We start from the raw sequence: 25,002 nt of genomic DNA on the forward strand, positions 1-25,002 counted from the left end.
GAAATCAGTCTTTGTTTCAGTTGTCTGCATAGCTGAGAAGTGGAAGAGCTGTGTCCCTTTTCTGCTCAACTGATTCATGCAGCATTCATTAAACCAAATTCAATAGAGTTGCTGTTGTGAATTTTGGGCTGGAGATGTAGAGTTAAATAAGAATGAATCTTTGCTCTTGAGAAATTTAGTGATCTAAGAGTAAAGAGAAATTTTGCTCAGTGTGAGTACAGAGGAAGGAGCTTCTAATTACTTATCCAGCACTGTTCTCCCTTTGCGTACTCATACATCACATCCTAGATGGCTGATGTCCTTAATAGGTAACAACTGTGAAAAGCTTAATGGATTAGTCTCCTTATATTGCAGACAATTTGATGTTATTATTTATATTGAAGCAGCAATTCCCAAATATCTACTATAACTTAACATTTTCTTTCCAGAGACTGATTTCTATTTATCTTGCTGTTCAGGAACATCCTTGGTTAAAACACAAATACTGCTTTGGTAATGGAGTTATAATGCAAATAAATTAACAAATTACTAGCTTGATGTGGTAGTCATCCAGCATCTTGTCTAAAGCCTCTGCACACAGTCATGTACCTGTCTTTGATTTGTGAATTTGGTGCAGTGATTTAAAAGATGAATATGATTATAATCTCCAGAAGGGCATATAGCTGAAAGCATTCACTGAGCAAGAGCAACCATCATTTATCTATGTTATGTGAGTGTGGGTGTTTGTCTGTGGTTAAAATGTATATATTCTTTTAGTAGACATTGTCTGTTTTACTTGTATCCAGAAAGACTACTTTCTATTCTGAAGCTAAGGATACTACATATTTCTGTGTATTTGAATGATGTGGCTTCCAGAGGCTCCAGCATCAAACTCAATAAGGAAGCCAATTTAATTCACGTGTAATTTAATCACCATGGTACAGTTACGTACTGTTTTAGATTATGAATCTTGAACGTATAGATTATTTTATTTGATTACTCTCATTCAATTTGGGCATCTTCCTTAGATTTGTGTGTGTGTGTGTGTGTGTATGTGTGTGTGTGTTTAAAATTTTAAAAAATATGTTGCACATAAAATATTTGATAGCAAATGAATTAGATGGTAAATTCATGTGATAAACTATTCCTGAATTTACCAGCAATTTAAAGATATTCATAATCTGTTACGCTAACTGTCCCATGATTTTCTCTTAAAGTTCTACCTTATTTTCTTAAAATATTCTAGTCTTATTTAATAGACTTTCTTTCTTTCACCTCTGCTTATCAGATAGCACCATCCATTATTCTCTTTATTCTGTAGCTAGTCCTTTTCCTTACTTGCTTGAGGTTTTCCCTAAAGCACTATTACCTTTGAACATACTGTGTACTTCTGTTTTTAATTTTTATTTCCATTGTTTTTTCCAGACCACATATCCCCACTTGAGTGTAAACCCCATGAGCTTTTGGTCTTTTGGGATCACTTGCTCTACCACCAGCACTTAGGATGCAGGTTATGAACCAGATGTTCAGTAAATATTGCCAACTTGAGGAAGTTCAGGGTAGATGTGATGCAAAAATTACGGGGCTGAAAGTGCCAAAAATTGTGTTTCTGCTACAATTGTAGCAGTTTGGAACAGAAGGTAGAACTTTTGCCTGTGCAGTGTAGCTGTCTTTCACCTTGCCTCTCTCTGTTGTGGAGGAAATAGAGTATTTTCAGAGGGGACAATGAAAAATTAACTTTTGGGGTCAAGAACCCACACATCCTTGTTGGCCTGGCACAATCCACGTTAAGCCCTGTTGTCCTAGCTTAATTCCTGCTATTCCCATTTTTACTATCTGAAGTGTCCCAGTCTGGGTGAGAATTCATATGGCTATTCCCTGGCATGGTGCCTTTGTGAACCAGGTAAGAGTTATAGTTCCTTTCCCCAGAAGAAAACACAGATAATATGCACACTTACAAAGTCTCTCCCATAATTTCAGATTTGATGATTTCAAAGGAGGCCAAGGGTCTCCTCTGAGTTGCAGGCACACGTTCTCAGAAGCTGTCCTGTTTTACAGCTAAAGCAGAGCTCTAAGAGAAAGACAATGACCAGTGGGACCTGCATAACCCAAGGATTCAAAAGACCAGATGGAACATTTAAGTCAGGACTGGTGGTACAACCAGATTATGTTCATGCGGCTTCTGAGGTCATGGTGAGGCCAGGAGCTCTAAGACTGCATGGAACTGTGGGTGAATTCTCTACTGGACTGGAAAACCTCACAACTGCCCCTAGACCATTCACAGAGTGCAAAGAGCAGCACCCCAAGAATGTAGGGAATGGGCTTCCTATTGTAGTGTACTGACTCCCATAGTTCTAGAGAAAGTGAGCCTGGCTTGAGATGGGAAGAACATATTGAAAGTGTTGCATTATCTGGCAAGAGAGAAAAGTGTCCTGATGAGATTAGACAGTGCAAAGAGAAAAATGATAGGAAAGTGACAGAAGAAGCAATAGTAAGCTAGAAAAATGGAGCACTTCATAGGCTGGAGTTAGTTGCATTTGTTCATCCTACAGATGAGTAACTGTAGTTCTCTGCAGAGAAAATGGTGAGAGAGAGTCTGAGAGCCAGGGTTGTTTCTTCCTGGACAGGATGTAAATGGAATGTGTGCATTGCAAACACTTGGCAAATGCTTTTTTGGGGAGTGAAGTAATAAAAACAAGCTTTTGGGGTCAAAGATAAAAATGGGATGGTGTGCACACACCCTTGGCCTGGAAATTTTGGTTTGTTTCTAATGGTTTACAGAATAGAAGCATTAGGGTGTATACCAATCATTTGAGTAGGGAAGTGATTTGTATCATGTATTTATTCATGAGCTCTAGTTGCTGAGCTTCCAGGGTGGACTTGAGGAGGCGGCTACATAGATATGTAAATGTGGTTGATTTGTTTGTAGTTTCCCCAGGAGGAGGTCTTTGGTTCCTTTGAGAAAATCAGGAAGGAATCTGTGCACCTGGTTAGTTAGAGCTAATCATTAGATCATTTGCATGCTGTTCTGTCCAGGATTGCTTTGACAGTGTTCCCTTTCTAGGTCTTTTCACTAGCTTGTTACTATTGCAGAGCTGTCTCCTGTGCAGACTGTTCCTAATTTAACTGTACTGGATGACCTTCATGTTTGTGAAGGAATTTAGGCCCTAGGTTTTCTTTCTGTCTCTGGTTAGTTCTTCCTCCTCTGCAGTTATTACCTAAACTGGACTCACTCCCTGAATATGCTCTATATTAAACCCTTTTGTAAAGCTCCCAGCCAGCAGTAATATTTCCTATCACGGAAATATTGGGTTCTTATGCTTGCTTACACTTTTCTCATTTTATATTACATAACAATTATGTGACATATATCCAGTTTTTTATATTAATTTTTTTTTTTACCTCTGAAAATGTTTTTATTTCATCTATTTTTTCTAGAGCAGTTTTAGGTTTACAGAAAATTGTTGAGAATGTTTTTATAACCCCTGTACCCAAATCCTCTATTATTACAGTCTTGCTTTCATTTGGTACATTTGTTACAATTGATGAGCCATTGCTGATGCATCCTGATACTCAAAGGCCCATAGTTTATATTGGAATTTATTTTTCGTGCTGTATGTTCTATGAGTTTTGACAAAGGTATGATGTCGTGTATCCACCATGATTATGTCATACAAAATGGTTTCACTGCCTTAAAAATCCCCTGTTATTTACCTGTTATTCCTCCCTCAACCACTGGAAACCACTGATCTGTTACTATTTCCATAGTTTTGCCTTTTCCATGATTTCACATAGATGGAATTACACAGTACATAGTCTTTTCATACTAGTTTCTTTCACATAGCAATGTGCATGTGACATTCCTCCATGTCTTTTCCTAGCCTGATAGCTCATTTTTTATTGCTGACTACTGTTCCATCATATGAGAGGCCCAACAGTTAATTCATTCACCTGTCAAAGAACATCTTGGTGGTTTCCAAATTTTGGCAATTATGAATAAAATTGCTGTAAACATATGTGCAGGTTTGCATGCAGACATAAGCTTTAAATTCCTTTGGGTAAATACTAAGGAATGTGATTGATCACAATGTTAACTGTGTTTATTTTTCTAAGAGTCTTTATTCCAAAGTGACTACACCATGTTGCATTCCTACTAACAAGAAATGAGATTTCCAGTTGCTCCACATCCTCCTCAGCATTTGCTGTTGTCAGTTTTTGGATTTTAGCCATTCTTACAGGGGTGAAGTGGCATCTCAATGTTACTTGAATTTGCAATTCTCTGATGGCATACTATGTTGAGCACCTTTTCGTATGCTTATTTTCCATCTAATAATGTCTTTGGTGAGGTGCCTAGGAAATCTTTTGCCAGATTTTTAATTGGATTGCTTGTAAGAGTTCTTTGTATATTCTGGATGCCAGTCCTTTTTCATATCTGTATTTTGCAAAGATTTTCTCACATTTATGGTTTGTCTTTCCTTTTGGCTAGCAGTATCTTTCACAGAGCAGGAGATTTAATTTTAATGAAGCCCAGCTTATCAATTATTTTCCTCATGGATCATGTTTGGTGTTGTTATCTAAAAAGTCATTGCAAAATTCAAGGTCATGCAGATTTTCACCTGTATTACCTTCTAGGGGTTTTATTGTTTTATGTGTTACATTTAAGTATGTGAACCATTTTAAATTAATTTTTGCAAAGGTTTTAAGGTCTGTGTCTGGATTTGTTTCTTTTTTTAATTTGCATGAAGTTGTTCAGTTGTTCCACCATTATTTGGTGAAAAGACTATCCTTTTTTCATTGAATTACCTTTGACCTTTGGCCAAAGATCAATTGATTATATTTATGTGAGTCTATTTCTGGGCTTTTTCTTCCATTCTAGTGATCTATTTGTCTGTTCTTTTGCCAGTTCCACACTGTCTTAAGAGTAAGTCTTGATGTTGGATTGTGTTCATCTTTTTTTCTCCTTCAATTTTGTATTGACTATTCTCGTTTTTTTTTTTTAATGCATTCCCATATAAACTTTAGAATCAGTTTGTCAACCTCCACAAAGTAACTTGCTGAGATTTTCACTGGATTTGCATTGAATTGTTTTGTTGAAATCAGTGTGTCCTTCTTTGCATCTCTCACTTTTTTATAGTGAATGGATCTGGAATTTATTAGTTTATTATTATATGGAGCTTATTATTACTCATGTTAGATTAATTTAGAATTTATTTAAGGTTAGTATTTCAGTTGATTTTTTTCACCCAATAGCTAAGCAAAAGTTCTATCATTTTTCATGACTGATGATTCCATTTTTTTAATTAATTATGATGCTTTTTTAAGTACTACGTTAAATTTATACATTCCCAAATGTGCTATTTTAAATTAAATATTCTGTCATACAGATCTGTCCATTATTCCCAAACATCACTGATTTGATCACTGTATTTTGGAAATGTTTTAATTCTTAATAGGGCAAGTTCCACCTCATTACTTTTTTCCCCTCACAAATTGCTCATTCTTTTCTTGATGATTTATTTTCCCCAATGATTTACTTGTGGCATTTAATTGAACATAGTAATTCTCATGAGAACCTACCTGAAAGAGAGCTACTATATTATTTGCTGAGCACTTATGCATTTGAATTCGTTCATATTAAAGTTCATGCAAGAGCCATTTTGACATGTTCTGTGCTTAGAGAAAGTAGGTGTTCCTGAGGATTGGGACAAATTCAGGATGCAATTTAAATAGTATTACAGGACTGTTCCTTTTCTAAGATGGGAATGACTTAGGAAGTGGGAGATCTTAGTCCTCTATTATTTAGTTTAACTTTTGGAAGGAAAAAAAATTACTTTTGAGTAGATTTTCTAAACTCTTTCCTGGAATTAAGTTAAATGAGTTCATGTGGAAGATTGCCAAGCTGACTGTATTGTGCTAAAGCTGTTTCGTGGTTTCACAAACTCCCCAAAATGTGAAGGTTCTGTCTGATTAATACAAAAATCAGAATAAAGCCAAAAAATAGGACTAATGTGTAATTCAGTGCATTTTACTGGACTTACTTTTATCACTTCATTTGCTTAAGAAGTTTATGATGAGTTTTTTTTTTTTTGTTTCTTTTTGAACTGATGGCAGAAAGGACTTTGGGGGCTCATGTAATTTAAAATACAAACCACATTAAGTATTGAAGTAGGGAAACATGCTTTTTTTGGTTGTTTATAATTTCCTCAGCTTTAGTACCAAGTCTGTCTGTTCTAATTTAATACTTTGTATTTTCTATTTAATATTATGTGGCTTGCTCCTGAGAGGATTTAGGTAACCACCTCAGTTTGAGATCCAGTGAATCTCCAATTCTATTATTTGTAAATATATATGGAAATTAAAAAGAAAATGCAAATAAAGAAAAAGTATATCCTTGCTAACTGTTAATACTGTTAAAACAGTTTAATATTGTTAAAAATGGGGCAGCCTGGGTGGCTCATGGTTTAGCGCCACCTTCAGCCCAGGGCGTGACCCTAGAGTCCCGAGATCGAGTCCAGTGTTGGGATCCCTGTGCACGGCCTGCTTCTCCCTCTGCCTGTGTCTCTGCCTCTCTCTCCATCTTTCTCTCTCTGTGTCTCTCATGAATAAATAAATAAAATCTTTAAAGTAAAACTGTTAAAAATGTATCCTTGCTAACTGTTGAAACTGTTTAAAACAGTTAAAGGGGAGAAGGCGAGTATAAAAATACTCAGCACAGTATCTGTGGAAATACTTATTAGTTTCTTTTCCCTTCCTGCTGCCAAGGGATAAACTCACTGCTTGTTGAGATGTAATTGATCTATCTACATGTCAATATTTTAATAAAAATGTATAATGTCAATTTTTAAAATTCCTTATTAAATGGTGGTTTGGTAACTTATTCAACAAATAACTAGACACCAAGGAATCTATGTTTTGTTTTGGAGAGGTGGGAAAAAGGAAATATGCAATCCAAAACAAAGTAGTTTTTAAAAAACTTAAACTCAATAAGCCAATACACAGAGCATCATAGTTTCAGATGTACAATTCAGTAATTCATCAGTTGCGTATAATACCCAGTGCTCATCACATCACGTGCCCTCCTTAATGTCCATCACCCAGTCACCTCATCCCCTTCCCCATCTCTCCACCAGCAACCCTCAATTTGTTTCCTATAGTTATGAGTCTCTCATGATTTTTCTTCCTTTCTGATGACTTCCCATTCAGTTTTCCCTCTTCTCCTCTATGATCCTCTGTGCTATTTCTTACATTCTACATATGAGTGAAGCCACATGGTAATTGTCCTTCTCTGATAGACTTATTTTTCTCAGCATAATGCTCTCCAGTTCCATCCATGTTGATGTAACATTTCATCCATTTTGACAGCTAAGTAGCATTCCAGTGTGTGTGTGTGTAATATCTATCTATATATCTATATCTATATATCTATATCTATATCTCACATCTTCTTTATCCATTCATCTGTTGATGGATATCGTGGCTTTTTCCACAGTTTGGCTATTGTGGACATCACTGCTATAAACATTGGGGGTGCAGGTGCCCCTTCAGGTCACTACATTTGCATCTTTGGGGTAAATACCTAGTAGCACAGTTGCTGGGTTGTAGGATAGCTCTATTTTTAACTTCTTGAGGAACTTCCACACTGTTTTCCAGAATGGTTGTACCAACTTGCATTCCCACCAACAATGGAAGAGTGTTCCCCTTTTTTCACATCCTTGTCAACATTTGTTGTTCCTTGACTGGTTATTTTTAGCCATTCTGACTAGTATGAGGTAGTATCTCATTGAAGTTTTGATTTGTATTTCCCTGATGCCTAGTGATGCAAAACAAAATAGTTTTAATTTATTTTGAATTTTTACTGTTTGGGTCAGACTTGTTTGAGAAATTGCAGAAAAATTTCATTAGTTTCATTTCTAAGTTGCACTATGTCAGTACTCCAATTGTTGAATGGATAAGTAAATTGTGATATATTCATATGGTGGAATGTTATAAAGCTGGGAAAATGAATTAATTACTACCACATTCAACAATGTGATGAATTATATAAACCTAATGTCAGCTGAAGGAGCTAGATAAAAAGAGAACATGGTCTATATTTTTAAAATAAGAAAAGGCAGGGACACCTGGGTGGCTCAGCAATTTAGAGCCTGCCTTTGGCCCAGGGCATGATCCTGGAGACCCGGGTTCGAGTCCCACGTCGGGCCCCTGTATGGAGCCTGCTTCTCCCTCTGTGTCTGCCTCTCTCTCTCTCTGTGTCTCTCATAAATAAATAAAAAATCTTTTTAAAAAATAAGAAAAGAAAAAACTAATTAATAGTGATAGAATAATGGTTACCTTTAGAGAGGATGGGAAGGCGGCCTTTAGATCATAGAAGTGTCCTGTGTTTAGATCTGGGTGCTGATTACATGGGTTTGTTTACTCAGTACAATTTCAGCAAACTGTGTTCATGACTTACATATTTTTCTGAACTCATTATATTTATGAAAAACATGGCCTCTCCAAATCATAATTTACTTAAAAAAATCTAGACGACTTCATCATATTTTGAATCCTGGTACACAGTGTGCAAATTTTCATGTTCTTGCCCTCCCCTCCCCCTCCTGGCTTAATGTCAAACAGTCTGTGAGGTGGAGAACTATTTATGGGATAGAACAGTTTTTTTTTGTTTTCACTTTTCTCTAATTTATTACTTAAAAAATTACCAGCACCGTAGTAGATTATAGGCATGTGTTAAGTATTTTAATTACCTTTTTGTGTTATGCCTTGATATTAAAAACTGTATATTCTTGATGAATGTTTTATTGTTGCAGTGTAATTATTTAGAAACTTATCTGTGCAGAAACCCAAACATACCTTGAAAATTTGAAACTAAATAACATCTTGTTACAAAAAATTTAGGGCACCTGGCTTGTTCAGTTGGTAGGGAATCCCGCTCTTAATCTCAAGGTCCTGAGTCTGAGCCTTATATTGGGCATGTAGCCTACTTAAAAAAAAAAAAAAAAAAAAAAAAAAAAACATCTCTAGGTGCATTTTACTTTCTCTTATCTTGATGTTAACCCATTGTATTGGGTGGCATTTACCAGAAGAAATAGGCTATGAGCAATTTCTAATTAAATGCAGAATAAAATTTTGAGACAGAAGAGGAAAAAAAGGACATAACTTGCATATGGTGTACCTAGCAGTGGTGTGGGAGTTTGAAGTCAGAGAGTCAATTTCAGGTCAAGTTCCATTGTTTAGTAGCTAAGTAACATTATTTCATTACGTTTGTTTATGTGTCCTTTGTTTCTTCATATTGTAAAATCCAGTGAATAAGATTACATGTAAAGTGTTTAGTTTCAAAGCATGGCACAGAGTAACTTCTTAATGCCTGGCTTACAGATTTAGTAACAAAACTCTTCACCTTACACAGTAAAATGAGTTAAGCAATTTGGAAGAAGCAACCAACTTTTTTTTTTTTTAAAGAATTTTTTTGTTTATTCATGAGAGACACAGAGAAAGTGAGAGAGAGAGGCAGAGACAGAGGGAGAAGCAGGCTCCCCACAAGGAGCCCGATGTGGGACTCGATCCCAGATTCTGGGATCAGGATGTGAGCTGAAGACAGGTGCTCAATCATGAGCCATCCAGGCGTCCCATCAACCAACTTTTTTAAGGTTACGGAGTAGTTCATGTTTATATGTCCTAAATATATTACTAAAATATGAATAGAAAAATAGAGATGTCATATGAATATTCCATCTTCCATGTAATGATATAATTTAGAATTAATTACTTTTGTATTGTATTTTTAACTCCTGTCCTCTCTGCTAAATGAGGTTGGTATTTAAATTATATTTTGTTTTTTTAAATGTAAGTTTTATTTGAAAAATGAGATTGTCTTTTTTTTAGTCTTACTGTGATCAAATATTTGCTGTAATTTTTGAGAGATATTAAAATATTTATTTTTTTCTAAATTAATAAAATCTCTGTATTTTTTTAAAGTCCCAGATGTTTAGATAATAAATGATTAGGATGAATGTTCATTTGTCTTATATGCCTTATGGATTTGGTAATTATTTAAACTATAAAATTAATCAAGGTTATTGTGAACTTTAAATTTCCTATCCTCAATTAGCTCCTCAGAAATCATTCTCCTTTTCACCGTTTGCAGGCATTTAATGAAATGATTCTTGTTAACATTAATAAGATACGTGTCATGAAATCTTTCTGCATCGCTTATGCATAATTACAACTTTATTGCACTTTCGTCTTTTAAATCTGTGGGCCATTTGTCTTGTCCTGTGTGTTGATCTGAATTCACCCCTGGCACATGCTGTTTGCTAAGCCTGTCTTTGGGTCTTGGGATGCTGAGTTCGTTATATTGCTACTAATTATTGCTACTTAAGAAACTGTTTCTCTTTGTAAACATACATCATTAAAGAACTTCTATTACTAATTACTAATAGTAGTTTTGATTCTTGATTATAGGTTCTCTTCTAGAAAAATCCTGCAACTCTTTATCTTGCACTGATGCACAAGTGTGTGTGTGTGTGTGTGTGTGTGTGTGTATTTGAGAGAGAGAACGTTTAACATTTAAAATTGAAAATTGTGATGGGCAAATATAATGTCTTTGCTAATAATTGAAGTCACTGAAAGTATGGCACGTTTTGTTTTCCTGACAAATATTTAAAAGAAATTATTTCAATTTCCTTGAATTGTTCTTAAAAGACCATAAATATAAGAATTTGTCCTTTTGGAGGTGGAAAAGTAAATGGTAACCATTTTATAACTGGGATTGAAAGAAATAAATTAATTACTCTAATAGGTTAATGTTTAAAATGAGCACCTGAACTTTATATCACAGCCAAATACCGTAAAAATCTATAGTGAAAACTGGACCTTCCTGTTCAGTAAATTTTTCTTTCTTAATTAGCAATTGGTGATTTTAAAATGCAAAGGTTGGAAGGAGGCTTAGAACAGATTAAGAGGACTAAATAAATTATTAAATAAATCAAAGTGCTCTGTTACAAGAAATTCAAGTGAATTTCTTGAATTCATTGAATTTCACTGGGGCTTCAAAACAATTCCACCTGTATATTTATGTTGATATTTTTATGTCACTTTGTAATAATTTTAAAAAGCCATTCCATAGGTTACATTTATGCACGTTTCCTCTTAGGCGCTTGCTTACCAAGGGATGCAGATTCTTAAGTATGGGCCAGGATGTCTGCCGGAATAGCATTAGATTCTTCCCTGACTAATGGATTTTGTAAGGAAAACAGTTACCAATAAACTTAAATGTATGAATGATCTGAAGCAAACCTCCAGTCTTACAGGACACCAATCAGATGTGTTATAGAAGGGGTGTGGGTTATGGAAATCTAAACTCTGAGACAGAGCATACCCCCCAATGTTGAGTTTTGTGGCTGTCGTTCTGATTGATTTGCTAGGAATCCTCGGGCACTGTTGAAGGCAGTCTTTGTTGACGTATGTTTTTTCTATTCTATTTTATACTTTGGAATGTAATTATATTCATCTGTTTTTTGAAAGATTCACATAATGACTGTGAGGCTAACATGCATTTGTTAGTAAGTATAATTTTAAAAATAATTTGATGCTGATAGAATTTCAGGATTATTTGGCAAGGTATGCCTTTTGTCATACTGTGACATTTTACACAATATTAGGAAGATTGGAGTAAGGAATTTTACTTACATTACATGAAAGATTTTTATCGTTAGATGCTATATTTCTAAATTGACCTTTTTCATTAAATAGATACTTATAATTAGAGGAGAATAGTAATCCATAAATCCAGAGGCCTATTAGGTTTGAAAATGAGGTAAACATTCATGTTTGCTTTTGAATATGTTGGATGATGATTATTTCATGTACCTTGTGCTTTTCTAGCCTAATAACTTTAGAAGTTCTGATTACTAAATTGAGGGTTTTGTTTGAGGAGATTAAATGTTATTAATTAAAATTTTGAATACCTTTATTATCTGTTAGAATTGGAAGTATTTTGGTGCAGGGACCATATTTCAGTTTGTTTAAATGACATTAATTGAAACGTTGCCAGGTATTTATTTGTTTGCTTGTTATTTATTTTGGCTTTTTCTTTCCACAGCAAGTTGATGTGGAAAAATGGGTATGTGTTTCCATGTATTTACAAAGAAATTGTGATCTAAACGAGTGCATGTTTGCTGTTGCCTCTAATCGTTTTTGCTTTGCTTCCTAGTGTGGCTTGTACTATGAGTCCTAAAAATAACTGCTATCTTGTAATGAATGAATATTTTACTGGTCTCTAGAACTTTATAAATTTTTGGTTTTGCATCATCTGATATGGGGTAGATTGAAATCCTCTTCATACCTTAGAAGTATATGCTTTCTATATAAGTGGCTTTGTAATTATGAAAGGCTTCTGATCAAAGGAAGGCTTTTATTATTAATGTTTATCTTTTATCAAAAAAATCTTGACTATTTCAAGTCCTACTTCTTAGCTCTATATTTTTTCCAGGAACTACAGAAACAGTTTGTTATCTGTATTACTGTAATCTTTTTTTTTTCTTTTTTTTTGTATTACTGTAATCTTAAGAAGCAAAGATGAATGGCAATATTGTGAGCAAAATGCAGTGACAGGATTCTGGAGGCTAAGAATGGACCAACCTTGTGACAAATTGTGTAAGGTGGTCGTGTTGCTACTTTGGTATCACTGTCCTCTTCTGTTAAAAAAAGAGGGAGAGAGAAGGATCCTTCCAGTCCTGAAGACCCTGAATGTCCCAGATAATTCTGAATGGAAATTAGGGTCTCACCAACACTGGTGTTCCCAATTTACTTTTTCTCCAGAGCATGCAAAACTGTGAGGCGTATTGTATTATTTTCGCTATTGCAGTATTTTATTTTTATTTGCTGTATGACTTAATATGATGACTTTTTAAAAATTGGCTCAACTGATGGTTTTGTGTTATCTTTATTATTTTTCCTGATCCTAGGATCTGATTCTCTTGATAGTCTCTGTATCATGTGCATTTTGCTACCTTTTAAGAGTCTGCCAGTGGTGTCTCCCAAACAAGTGTATGTTCACCTGGATTTCTGTGAATCTTGGTGTATTTTCACCTACTATATCCCTTAATATTCATGTAAAGCTTTTTTTTGAATATTTTATTTATTTATTCATGAGAGACACACAGAAATAGGCAGAGACACAGGCAGAGGGAGAGAGAAGCAGGCTCCTTGCAGGGAGCCCGATATGGGACTTGATCCCAGGACCCAGGGATCACATCCTGACCTGAAGCCGACGCTCAAACACTGAGCCACCCGGGCATCCCGAAAAGCATTTTTTTAAAAAAATAAATGGCCATTTCCATGATGGTGATACCTATATATTGATTACGAGAACTACTGCTTCTGTTTTGTATTTCTGGCAATAATTTAAATTCATCATCTATCTATTCATAACTAAATTACTACTAATTTTGTTCTTGTTTTTGTTTTGAAATTTTGTATCTTCTGTGCCCATAATTTATGATCCAAGATTTACATTGTTCTTGTCTTGGGAATGAAAGCCTGCCTCTAAGAACATGTCTGTCAGCTTTTTGGTTGGGTCTCCTGCCAGTATCAGCCATCCTAAAACAAGTCTCTCTGTCTTTTCTGATATAATACTGTTTTTGTGCCATACCTAGCTCACTTTTTCTTGAACCAACCATCCAACCCACATCCTGGAAATAGGATACATATACAAATAGAAACCCCTTTGCCATTGTCTGTGAATAAAATTTGTTAAGCATATTTGTAAATCGTAGCAGTAGAGATTGCTTTCTGGTTCTGAGAAAGTCATGGAAGTAATATTAAGCTGAGAATCATGTAGTCCATCACCTTATGTAGGCTCTCTGTGAACTATAATCTCCTTGTCTATAGGATTAGAATCTGGACTAGTCCTTGCTTGTTCTAAGATATTACCATTTTTAATAATAAAACATTGATGCTGAAACATACTGCCATTGAGATAATCTATAATGAAAATGTCTTGTTGGATTCGTTTGGGAAAACTGTTAATCACTGAGTTTATGACTCAATAAATTTTAGATTTGAGCTCTTTTCTTTCTTCGAAGACCCATGTAGTTCAAATCTTATGCATTTGCCATTAGAAGTTTGAAATTCTACTGTAACAGAATTTTTACTCATTGGTTAAAGAGAATCAGATCCCAGGATCAGGAAAAATGGTAAAGATAACATAAAATCATCAGTTGAATAACTGAGACTTTTGTGACCTGAAATGACCTCCCCTACATTTAGACCATGAGATACCCCCCAGACATTTCAGATCACAAAAGTCTCATTTTTGTAATTAAATTGCCCAATCCTGTGTAATAGGGAAAGTCAGAAATTAATGCAAATTACGTATTTTGGGGCTCAGACTACCCAAGGCAGGAAGCCTGGAGGGGAAAGGGCTGCTTCTCACTACCCCCTGCTAGGTCTCTCACGACCCTGCCCATGGTCCAGTGTTCCTGTGCCTCCCATGTGGGAGAAGAGGAGAGTTGGCAGGAAATCTTTCTTGATGATAGTACTGCTCATCAAGCTTGTCAGGTGTTCAAGCTGACTCTGTTTGGGACACTTCGGAGGGTTTTCTGGGGAGTGCCCATCACCAGAAGTCTGACCTATGGTTCTCTTGCTGCAGTCTGTGGTCCCGCAGCTGGGTGGTGGTGATGATTGCCTTGTTTTCTAAGGTCTCTTGGGAGCATTTCAGACATCCCCAGGCTGGCTCTTTCTGGGGGGCCTGTTTGTTGGCAGTAAGCCACCTCCCAGTGGCAGTCCTGCACTCTGCTGCCACAGAGCCTGTCTTAGCCTGTCTCTTTATATGGATCTCCAGACACAGTCAGACACTGGTCTCTTGGGTTCTGCTTCCTGAGGGTACAGGTGTCCCTGAAGCCACTCTCACTGGGCTTGCGGTGGGGGGAGAGCAGGACTCTGAGCCTACCAGAACTTCCAAGAAACTATTTCTTTGCTCTCCAACTGCTTCTGGAAGACCAGAACTGGGGATCAGCCAAGGACAGCAAGCAAATTTTCACCTTGCTGAAATTCAGATCACAAGCATCCTATTTTAACACTGTTATGCTTGCTTATATATGTACTGCTTTTAACAACCCCAGATGAAGACCTTTAGGAGCTTTCTAAAACTTCAATATACATGGAAATTACAATGGCTTCTTAATAATGGCTTCTTAATACATTTTCTGACTGTGATTCTGGATAGCGTCATCCAAGGTCAGTCAATCTGTCTTAATCTTTTCTTGTCTCCCTCCCTCCTCTCTTCCTCTCTCCACTTACTTCCCAAGGTCTCTTTGAGCATCTTTGAGTATTTTGCATTTAATTATGAGCCCATTGAGTAATCAAATGCTGCTCTTCATGCACCAAGAGCAGTGAGTTGGTGAGTCCTGGATTAACAGGTGATTGATTGCCTTTTATTTTCCTCTACTGCTGCCATTCTGGTACCCCTAACCCATAGCATTGGTCTAAACATGGGACCTGGGATTATGTCATGGTTGGAGTTGGGGAGAAGGGATGGAAAAGATTGTGAGATTTTTCTATGTGAAGCATTGTTTATAGGCTGGACAAGGTCTCATGTATTTCCTTGTTCTTTTCAAGAACACATGGATGCTGTTGTAATTATCAAAATACAAAATTCTTTCAAACATTCCTAACTCAATAGCAGTACAAAAAAATAACATGTTTTCATGTGTAAGTACTCTTATGTCAGGATCTGTAAAATGCTTTCATGTTACCAAGGTCCATTCATGTTTGAAATGATTTGAAAGAAATTAGAATCTTTTATATCTTAATATACACAGTTTTCTATATGTAGGTGGTAGTCTGAGTATAAAGTGAGACTTTATGTACCTTCCGGTCATTATAATCCATATGTAGAGATCTGTGTAGAGATCAATTTGTTGTTTTTGATTTAGAGGAATTTTTTTTTATGAGACAAGCTACACAAAGAGGAAAGCCCTTGGTAGCTAGCTCTTCTATTTCATATTTTAGATGTTCATGCAGCTTGATGATTTACAAACATGTGTCTGAGAGATAAAATGGGAGGGTTTATAGTAGCTTACCAGAATCATTTATTTTTCTTTACCCTTTTAGAGAAGAACTAGATAATTGCACACATATATATGTCAAATCCATTACACTCAAAGGCAGTCTATCTAAATAAACCCTGCCTGTACAGAGTTGTCGATAGGTTGAAAATGACAACATTACTACCCATCTGCCCCCCAAAATATAATGAATTTCTAAAAAGATACCAGCATGTTCATAGCATTGGATGCCAGTGATCATCATTAATAAGGACAATGTGAGAGTGTAGCCATGGGTTCTATGGCTACAAGTACCATTACTCTCTCATGGGCCCCCGTTAGATGCTTTCTGGGCCTACAATCAACATGTATGTCAATCAGTTCAGTCTTGGATATTTTCAGCGGGGAATCCCTAGAAAGTTAAGCATTTACATACATCATAAAAATAGTTGAGGGGTTTGTTTTTACAAATCTGTATCCATCTATGCTATTCGATAGTCTCTATTGGTACACACTTGAAACTTGGACTTGTTAATCTTAAACTTTTGTTCCCTGAAATATGTTGGAAATATGATTAACTTAAAACAGCACCAACCTGGATGGGCCTAGAGGGTATTATGATAAGTGAAGTAAGTCAGAGGAAGGGAGATAAATACTGTATCATTTCACTTATATGTGCAATCTAATAAACAAAACAAATGAACCAGAAAACTCTCCAGAAACAGACTCATAGAGAACTAGTCATGGCCAGAGGGGAGGTCAGGGGGATGGGCAAAGTAGGTGAAGGGGATTAGGAGGTACAGAATTCCAGTTATAAAGTTAAGTCACAAGGCGATCCCTGGGTGGCTCATTGGTTTAGCACCTGCCTTTGGCCTAGGGCATGATCGTGGAGTCCCGGGATCGAGTCGCACATCGGGCTCCCTGCATGGAGCCTGCTTTTCCCTCTGCCTGTGTCTCTGCCTCTCTCCCTCTCTGTCTCTGTCTCTGTCTCTGTCTCTGTCTCTCTCTCTCTCTCTCTCTCTGTGTGTGTGTGTCTCTCATGAATAAATAAATAAATAAATCTTAAAAAAAATAAAGTAAATCACAGACTAGGGAATATAGTCAGTAATACTGTAGTAATGTATGGCAACTACACTTATTGTGGGCAATGTGGAGTAATGTATAGATTGTTGAATTAATATGTTATACACCTGAAACTAATATAATAATTGCGTGTCAGACTTAAGTAAAAAAAAATAGCCACCAATAACAAGTCTTTGGTGATGAAATAACTTTTTTCTTTTCTCAACATAATGAGGTTTACCAATTGAATCCTCACTCACAAACTAGAGCTATTACCAGTTGGAAGATTATGGAGAAATCATAGCATCTTGAGACCTGGAGAGAAAAGGTGACACATGAGGTGAAATTCGATGGATAGCTTGTGTGCAGGGTAGGACATTTCACCCTGTTAAACGAAACTTCAGTTTTTTAAAAGATTTTATTTATTTATTCGCGAGAGACACAGAGAGAGAGGCAGAGACATAGGCAGAGAGAGAAGCAGGCTCCTTGCAGGAAGCGCAATGTGGGACTTGATCCCAGGACTCCAGGATCACTCCTGAGCCGAAGGCAGATGCTCAACCACTGAGCCATGCAGGTGTCCCAGAAACTTCATTTTAAAATAAAAGGATTCCTGAGTCAAAATTTTGCCCCCGTCTCTCCGATTGTCACATTGGATGATTCTCCTTAGTGACAAGCCTCCAAATGTTTGTTTTGGGCTAATTCTGTATCTATATAATTTTTGAGAAGACATTTCAGTAAGGTTCTTTTGAAACTTCTAGAACAGGTCCATATACCAAAGTATTAATTTTTTAAATCAACTGTCATCTCACAAAACTGAAATAACAGTTTAAAAAATTCAAGGTTGACCTGAAAGGTGTAATTATGGTGGAGGAGGTTTTTATGTCACCTGAATCACTGTGTCCTTATACCAGCAACAGATTGAATGCAATTATGCATTCTCTTGATGTCCGGTGTTTGATTACAATTTTCAGAGTAGAGTATTACTGTTTGATTTGTTTTTCTACTCATGATCATTTGCAAGCAAAATCCCCAAGGTGTTTCTCATGTGCTAGATCAAATGACATATTCTTAATAGGCCAGAGACTATTCTGGGCTTCAGTTTGCCATCCATTAGACCCCAGGGCTATCTGTGTTGGAGTTAAGCCTAAAAAGCACCATTTCCCTTGCTGGTTCATGTTCATTTTGCATAATATGTGGTATGCCCAATTCTTGCTCACATTTGGAGCGTCATCTGACCTACCAATTCTGGGACTAAACCTGGGACACTTAAGTACTGCCACTTGCAGTTTTACCCAAAGGAACTAAAATTTACCCCCTTTGGGTTTCATCCTCCACCAGTTTCTTTTAAGACAGAAAGCAGTGTCAATACATGTTGGTGCCTGGACTCTAATTGTGTTTATAGCCCTGCATTTCTGTATATCATCTAATACAATTTGAGGTTTTATCTAATTATCTTCTCATGAGGGAAATAAATAATTGTAAACTTGTAAGCATAAGGTGATACTCTCTAACCTACATCAAGTCTATTCTCTTCAATATTATCTTTATGCATGAGTTTTTTTAAATCACATAAGCAATTTTTAAAGGATTTTTGTTATTCTTTCTCTGTTGCTTTTTATCATATCTACAGTGTTTACAATGAGATTAAAATAACTTATTTATCATTTTTGTTCTAATGGATCTTGCTTTCTTTTTTCCCTTGAATGATCCACTTTGAATTTCTCACAGTGTTACCACTTTGTTACCATTAGCACTTAAGCCAGATGGACCAAGAGATGATTTGTACAAAAAGCTCATGTTAGTAATGCCACAAATAACCTATCATGCATTTGATTATCTTTTGATAATGTATGTCTATTACATCTGCTATTCTGCAGATGAATATTTTGGCCTTGCTAATTTTCAGTATTCATTCTCTTTTATCCTCTATCCAGATTACTTTCCCTTGTGTCTTATCCGTCTTACAGCTAAACAACTTAGAAACTGTGAATAGCAGCCCTCAGACTCCCCGATCATTCTTTTTTGTATTTACTACAGTCTTGAAGTAGTTTAACTTTAGATAACTGACAAATATCAGGCTGAGAATATTTCTCAAGGAAAAAATGGCCAAAACCTAGATCAATTAAAAAAAATCTCATGAATAATGTGTCTGTCATAAACCATATCTGTAGCAAAAAAAGTTTGGATTTTTGTTTTTCTTTGAGTTAAGGCTTAAAAATGGTTTTTCCTAATTCCTCATGTAGTGATAGCTGTATCACCAGAGATCACATATATGATGTGACTGGTCAGTTTCATCATGAAAAATGAGTTTTCTGATGTCATTTACCATTGATATCACTTACAAAAATGTAAGCAAACAGCCTGTATTTTTAAAGATAAGAATGAAATGGTTCTTTACATTCTTTCCTTAAAATTATAATAGTAAAGGGGTGCCTGACTGGTTTAGTCAGAAGAGCATGAAACTCTTGATCTTGGGTTTGTGAGTTTGAACCCCATGTTGGGTGTAGAGATAACTTAAATAAATAAAACTTTAAACAAATTATAATATTAAAAATAAAAGAAAGCCCTGAGTCACAATAGAGTTGCCATTTAGTAATATATAAAATACTATGCATGTATGTTTCAGGAAAATTGCTGTGATACTTAGAAATATCTGTTAGAAAACTTCCCCTTGCTGTTTTCTTTAAAATGAATGTATATATGTGTATCTTTTCTCCATAGGGCTTACACACTGTGACAACTAAATTTAACCCTAAGTTTGGAAATATAATGTCATTCTTCCTTCTTAGCTCTTTTACCTTTGAGTACGTATCCTAAGAAGAGGGAGTCAAACTATATGGGTCTAAAGGAAAATGAAGAAATGCCACGCACACATTATGTTTTGTAGAAGCAAAAAAGAATGATTATAATATATGTAAATCATGAAAAGAGGCTGTGCAATTTTAAGGGAAAAAAGTTTTTGCGATTTTTTTCTCTGAAATTCACATCTCACAATATATAGTATATAGGACTTGCTTCTTGTTATTTTGCATGAAAAAGGAGCAGCTTATCATTGCATTTTAGTTTCTGATCCACTTTACCTGCTGCTAATCCACTATTACTAAACTTTGTTTGGGTTGCTATTTATATTACATTACGGCATCGTTATGCAAAACATGAAATCAAAAAACTTTAAAGCATTTTGAAGTGTAATTTTTGAGATTTTACCTTTGGGTTTTTGGGTGCTTAGCAATGTTGTAAATTGAATCATGCATTAAAGTAGAGCAGCATGCTTTCACAGAAATAAGAAAAACTAAAGACATTTTTAAAGAGAGTTTTGCTTGCTACAGCTTTCTTTCTAGCATGTAGATGATATTAATTTTCCTTGTGACACCACAGTGAGTGTGATTTTTTTATGCTTATTGTTCACATGACCCCATTTGGAACAATGGAATCTATATAAATAAGATGTATTTAAAAATAAGTCATTGAAATAATGTGTACTTAATGTTTATTCTTTTTCTTATGCCCCCACAGAAATTCATGATGAAGGTAAGACATTGAATCATCTGTTTAAGTATGTAATACTTTGTGCATTTTGAAGTTTGGTTACATGTATTTGTTTATTTTTGAATTCATGGCACTTTTCACATTTTTTTTAAATTAAACTTTGGAACTTGTAAATTTAAATAAATCATGCATTTAGATTTGACAACTTATTGAACAGCTTTTGACATCTTGGGTCATATTGTAATATGTAAAGTTTTATTTAGCCAGTGTTAAGAATTTCTCTTGTTAATGGCAGCCCTGGTGGCACAGAGGTTTAGCACCACCTGCAGCCCAGGGCGTGATCCTGGAGACCCTGGATCGAGTCCCACTTCGGGCTCTCTGGGTGGAGCCTGCTTCTCCCTCTGCTTGTGTCTTGGCCTCTCTCTCTGTGTGTGTCTCTATGAGTAAATAAATAAAATCTTAAAAAAAAAAAAGAATTTCTCTTGTTAAAACATATATTTTTTCAACGGCTTTTCTTTAGAGTTTTCCATTTCTGGCAGGTGACTTAGGGAATCAGCTCTTAATCTCTGTTCAGGTCTTGATCTCAGGATCATGATTTAAGCCCCACCTTGGGCTCTAGGATGGGTATGGAGTTTACTTAAAAAAAAAAAAAGATTTTTTTTCACTCTGAGGATCATATTGACTATTTTGTTTTTAAGCTGTATTGCACGAATATAGTAGGAAATTGATACTCTGGGAAATTAGAAGAGGCACCAAGTTATTGAATTACCTACTCTAGGAGAAGTGAAAATGATTTAAACCCTTTTTATTTCTAACCAAATTAGAAAAATGGGAAGGTTTTAAAAGGAGACAAACTCAAAGAGGAAAGTACCTGTTCATGTTATTAAAGAAAATATGCAAAGAAGGGAAGAGCAGAATGTTATTCTTCTGATATAAAAACTAGAAATTTTTTTAGTTTCATTTTTATGTACCATATTGTTTGTATGACATTCATGAAATTTAGTTTTTTATCCTAAGAGTCAAGGAACAGTATTCAGAGAAATTTATTGTATTCACTTAGTAAGGGCTTATTATAATTTAAAAATTCAAAGGAATATTATTAAAAAGGTATAAACTATGAGACCTGTTAAAATTCTGGATGCAGATTAGAAAGGTGGCATGTAAGGAAAGGAACCAAGTGTTCCCATTAGTCTGTGGACTTACCTAGCTAAGTCTGTCATTCATATTTTCCACTCTGAACCAGGAGCATTGTAGGGTCCCAACAACCAGACTTATTCATGAACATTAAGAATTTGACAGTTTGGATGGGATGACAGAGCAGAGCACTTCTTTGGAGCCATCTGTCAAAAGGACACAAAAAATTTTCCAAAATTTCAAAATAACTGCAGCTATTAGTTTTGGTAGAAGATACTAAGTATAACACTGGGAGAGAGAACATTAACTACTTAATTAAACATTATGAAACAAGCATTTTAGTTGGCAAAATGGTATAAATAGCAGCAAAACCTGAATATGTCCTCTCCTTGCAAATATTAATACATAACTAATGAAATTGGGTTTGAGAAATTCAATTTCTCTTGCCCAATCTGTATTTACTGTACTCCTTTTATTGTCTTGCTATTTTATCATATCAATCCTTTATCTAATGCCATATCTACTTGGACAAGGGTGAATGGAAGTTACCTGAAACTTATTTCAAGCTCTTTCATGAGAGTCTGGTGCACATAAAAATCAATGCAAACAAAAAGACGATATATAGAATCAATTTAAACCAGGTAGCATACCTAAAATAATTTAATTAGGCTCTTACTCCTTTTAACCGCAAAGCCAGAAGCCCAGTGGCTTATTTTCTTATCTGCATTGCAAGATCTAGAAAGGTTAGAATTTGAGTAGAGGGTATATGCTTGAAATGATAGTAATTTAAGCCTCTTAAAAGGGAAGAGATGCTGAATTTTCTTCAGCTTTAACCTTTCAATCATTATTTTTTTTAAAAGATTTTATTTATTTATTCATGAGAGAGACACAGAGAGAGAGAGGCAGAGACATAGGTAAAGGGAGAAGCAGGATCTCTGTGGTGGGACTTGGTCCTAGGATCACGACCTGAGCCAAAGGCAGATGCTCAACTGCTGAGCCATCCAGGCATCCCCCTTTCGATCATGATTTTCTGTGGGTTTCATACCTGGACAGGTATATTTTAACCTCCTCGAAACAGACAGATGCTTGCTTGTGGTGGGAGCCCATTTCTGCTCTTGGGCACAATGGTTGGTTCGTACTGCAATAGATGTTAGATCTGTGCCCGCCCCCTTCCCCCCCGCCACTTGGAGACTTTTGGTTAAGACCCTATCAGAAGTAAACCATCTAGTGCCAAGTGGCTGTCTTGACAATGTTAAATTGACTTTGTCAGACACATTTATTTTGTGAACCAAAGCCAGATTTCTCATTAGTTATTATAGTCATCCTGTGAGTCTGTTATGTGATTCGCTATTAAAGATGGCAGGACTAGGAGTATCTCCTGGTACTGGGGGACCCATAGGTTGACCAGAACACCAGACTCTGTAATTCTGTGTGGCTCTGGTTGATCTTGTGCTGTTCAGATTTGCAGTTTTAGGTCCTTTTCAGATGATATGAAAGCTTAGGCGTGGAGATATTTTTCTATTTTTCTCCCTGGAACAATTCATTTCTCAAGTTTTACTATTAGTATTTGAAGGTAAACTGGAAAGCTTCTCTGCTTTAATAGCTGAACACAATAAAAGAAGTTCTCAAATGTGAATTTCTTATTGTTACCTGTTGTTTTAAATTTTGGCAGTGTAGCTAAGTATTACCTGCAATAATACATTACTGTTAAGATTTCACTATTTTACTTCTAAAATGGCATGTTATGTCATAGCAGTCAAGGGCTATAGAGAAGTTCTGTAGTCTGACTTATTAAAAAATTTGCATAAAAGGACCTGGAATTATGAGTAATGTCCTACATTTGTTAACATAGCACTTCTGTACAGAAAAAAAACTAGAAAAACAAAAAACATAAAATATTTAGGTATTATATGGTTAATAAATTAGAGTTTTAAACAGCAGCCATACTAGAGACATGCTAATAAACTAATATATAACACAAACACAGATTTAAAGAACACAGAGCCAAAAACAAAACAAAACAAAATACCAAAACAACAACAAAAGACAACCCAAACAACAGAAACATAGTGCTAGTAATTTTTATGTGCCTATAAACTCCTTTAGTTTATCTAAGTCATTGCTATTATGGTTTTATGTTTTATGCTTTTCTGCTCACATTTTAAGCTTTTTGACAGTAATACTTCAGATGTAGTTACAGTGATCCAATTTGTCTCCCTTCCCACAGAGGAGAACAGATGAATAAATTATGCCCATTGACTACATATTGTTCTAAATAAATGTAAATGTAGAAGCATTTACATAAAAGCTTTTACTTATAAAATGGATCCTCTAATTGGACATCTTTGGCAAGATCCTGGCCAGCTAGAGGCATAGAAATGCCTATTAATACTAAATTAAGATAATTTGTGTAAATCTTGAGATGAGGTTGGCTTAGAATACATACAGCAATGGTGCTTAGATTTTGTTTGAATGTACTCAGGACTCTTTTATCCACCTAGAGCTCACGAGCTCTTGTTTTTTACACTGTTGTGTATCATTAACCTTGTCAGTCATTTCAGAAGTAATGAGACCAAACCCACACACAGAACCGAAAACATGTTTTTAATTGATATGTTAAAAAAAAGTCAATTTTTACCTTTTCATAACTGATGCCTAGCTCTCCAACATCGGAAATATGTAGAGAATTTGGAGATGATAGCTGTTAATGTTTTCGTTGTTGCTATTTTCCCTAAGAGGGCAGCAGCACCTTCATGTAGACCCCATCACCTACAGGAGAGGACAGTAGTCTAGCAGAAGTTGACTTCTGGATTCCAGTTCTGCTTGGGGCCTGCTCACTAATTGTACCACAGAGATAGGGCTAGGCTGTGGTGATTGACAGCTGTATTTTCAGGGACAGGTAGGGCCTAAGTCACACCTGGAAATATACTTCAAAGGCTGTACATTTCAGGCAATACTTTTATGAACAGGATCTGATAATCCATCACATAGTTGGAGGCATTAAGAAAATATAAAGAATTAATTCTTAAGCTTCATTTTCTTTGCTATTAGTTTGCAAATATTTGAAGGAACCTACATGGGATCCAGTATATAATTGTTGAGTGAGTAAATAGGATTTTCAGAGAAAACATTCATTCTCGATGCAGAAGAAAGCATTGCATGAGCTTATTATGCATAATACCCTTGGCATCAGGTGTACTGTACCTCTCAGATGGTGGACTTCTGACTTTTTGAACAAATAGACAGAGTATTTCTCTCTTATAATACTCACTGGAGAATTAGCAGGACTAGT

The 25,002-nt window shown here is 35.7% G+C and overlaps 1 protein-coding gene across 1 annotated transcript in view; it reads left to right on the top strand.

Moving 5' to 3' along the window:
• RYR2 (ryanodine receptor 2) overlaps window positions 1-25,002 on the top strand; it is a 755,069-nt gene that overhangs the window by 298,347 nt on the left and 431,720 nt on the right. The window contains exons 4-5 of the mRNA XM_055308992.1: window positions 12,080-12,100; window positions 20,604-20,618. Of these exons, the coding sequence (XP_055164967.1) occupies window positions 12,080-12,100; window positions 20,604-20,618 (36 nt within the window). The remainder of the gene's footprint in view (window positions 1-12,079; window positions 12,101-20,603; window positions 20,619-25,002) is intronic.

This window comes from Nyctereutes procyonoides, unplaced genomic scaffold (assembly GCF_905146905.1).
Source record: "Nyctereutes procyonoides isolate TBG_1078 unplaced genomic scaffold, NYPRO_anot_genome, whole genome shotgun sequence".
NCBI classification, from domain to species: Eukaryota; Metazoa; Chordata; class Mammalia; order Carnivora; family Canidae; genus Nyctereutes; species Nyctereutes procyonoides.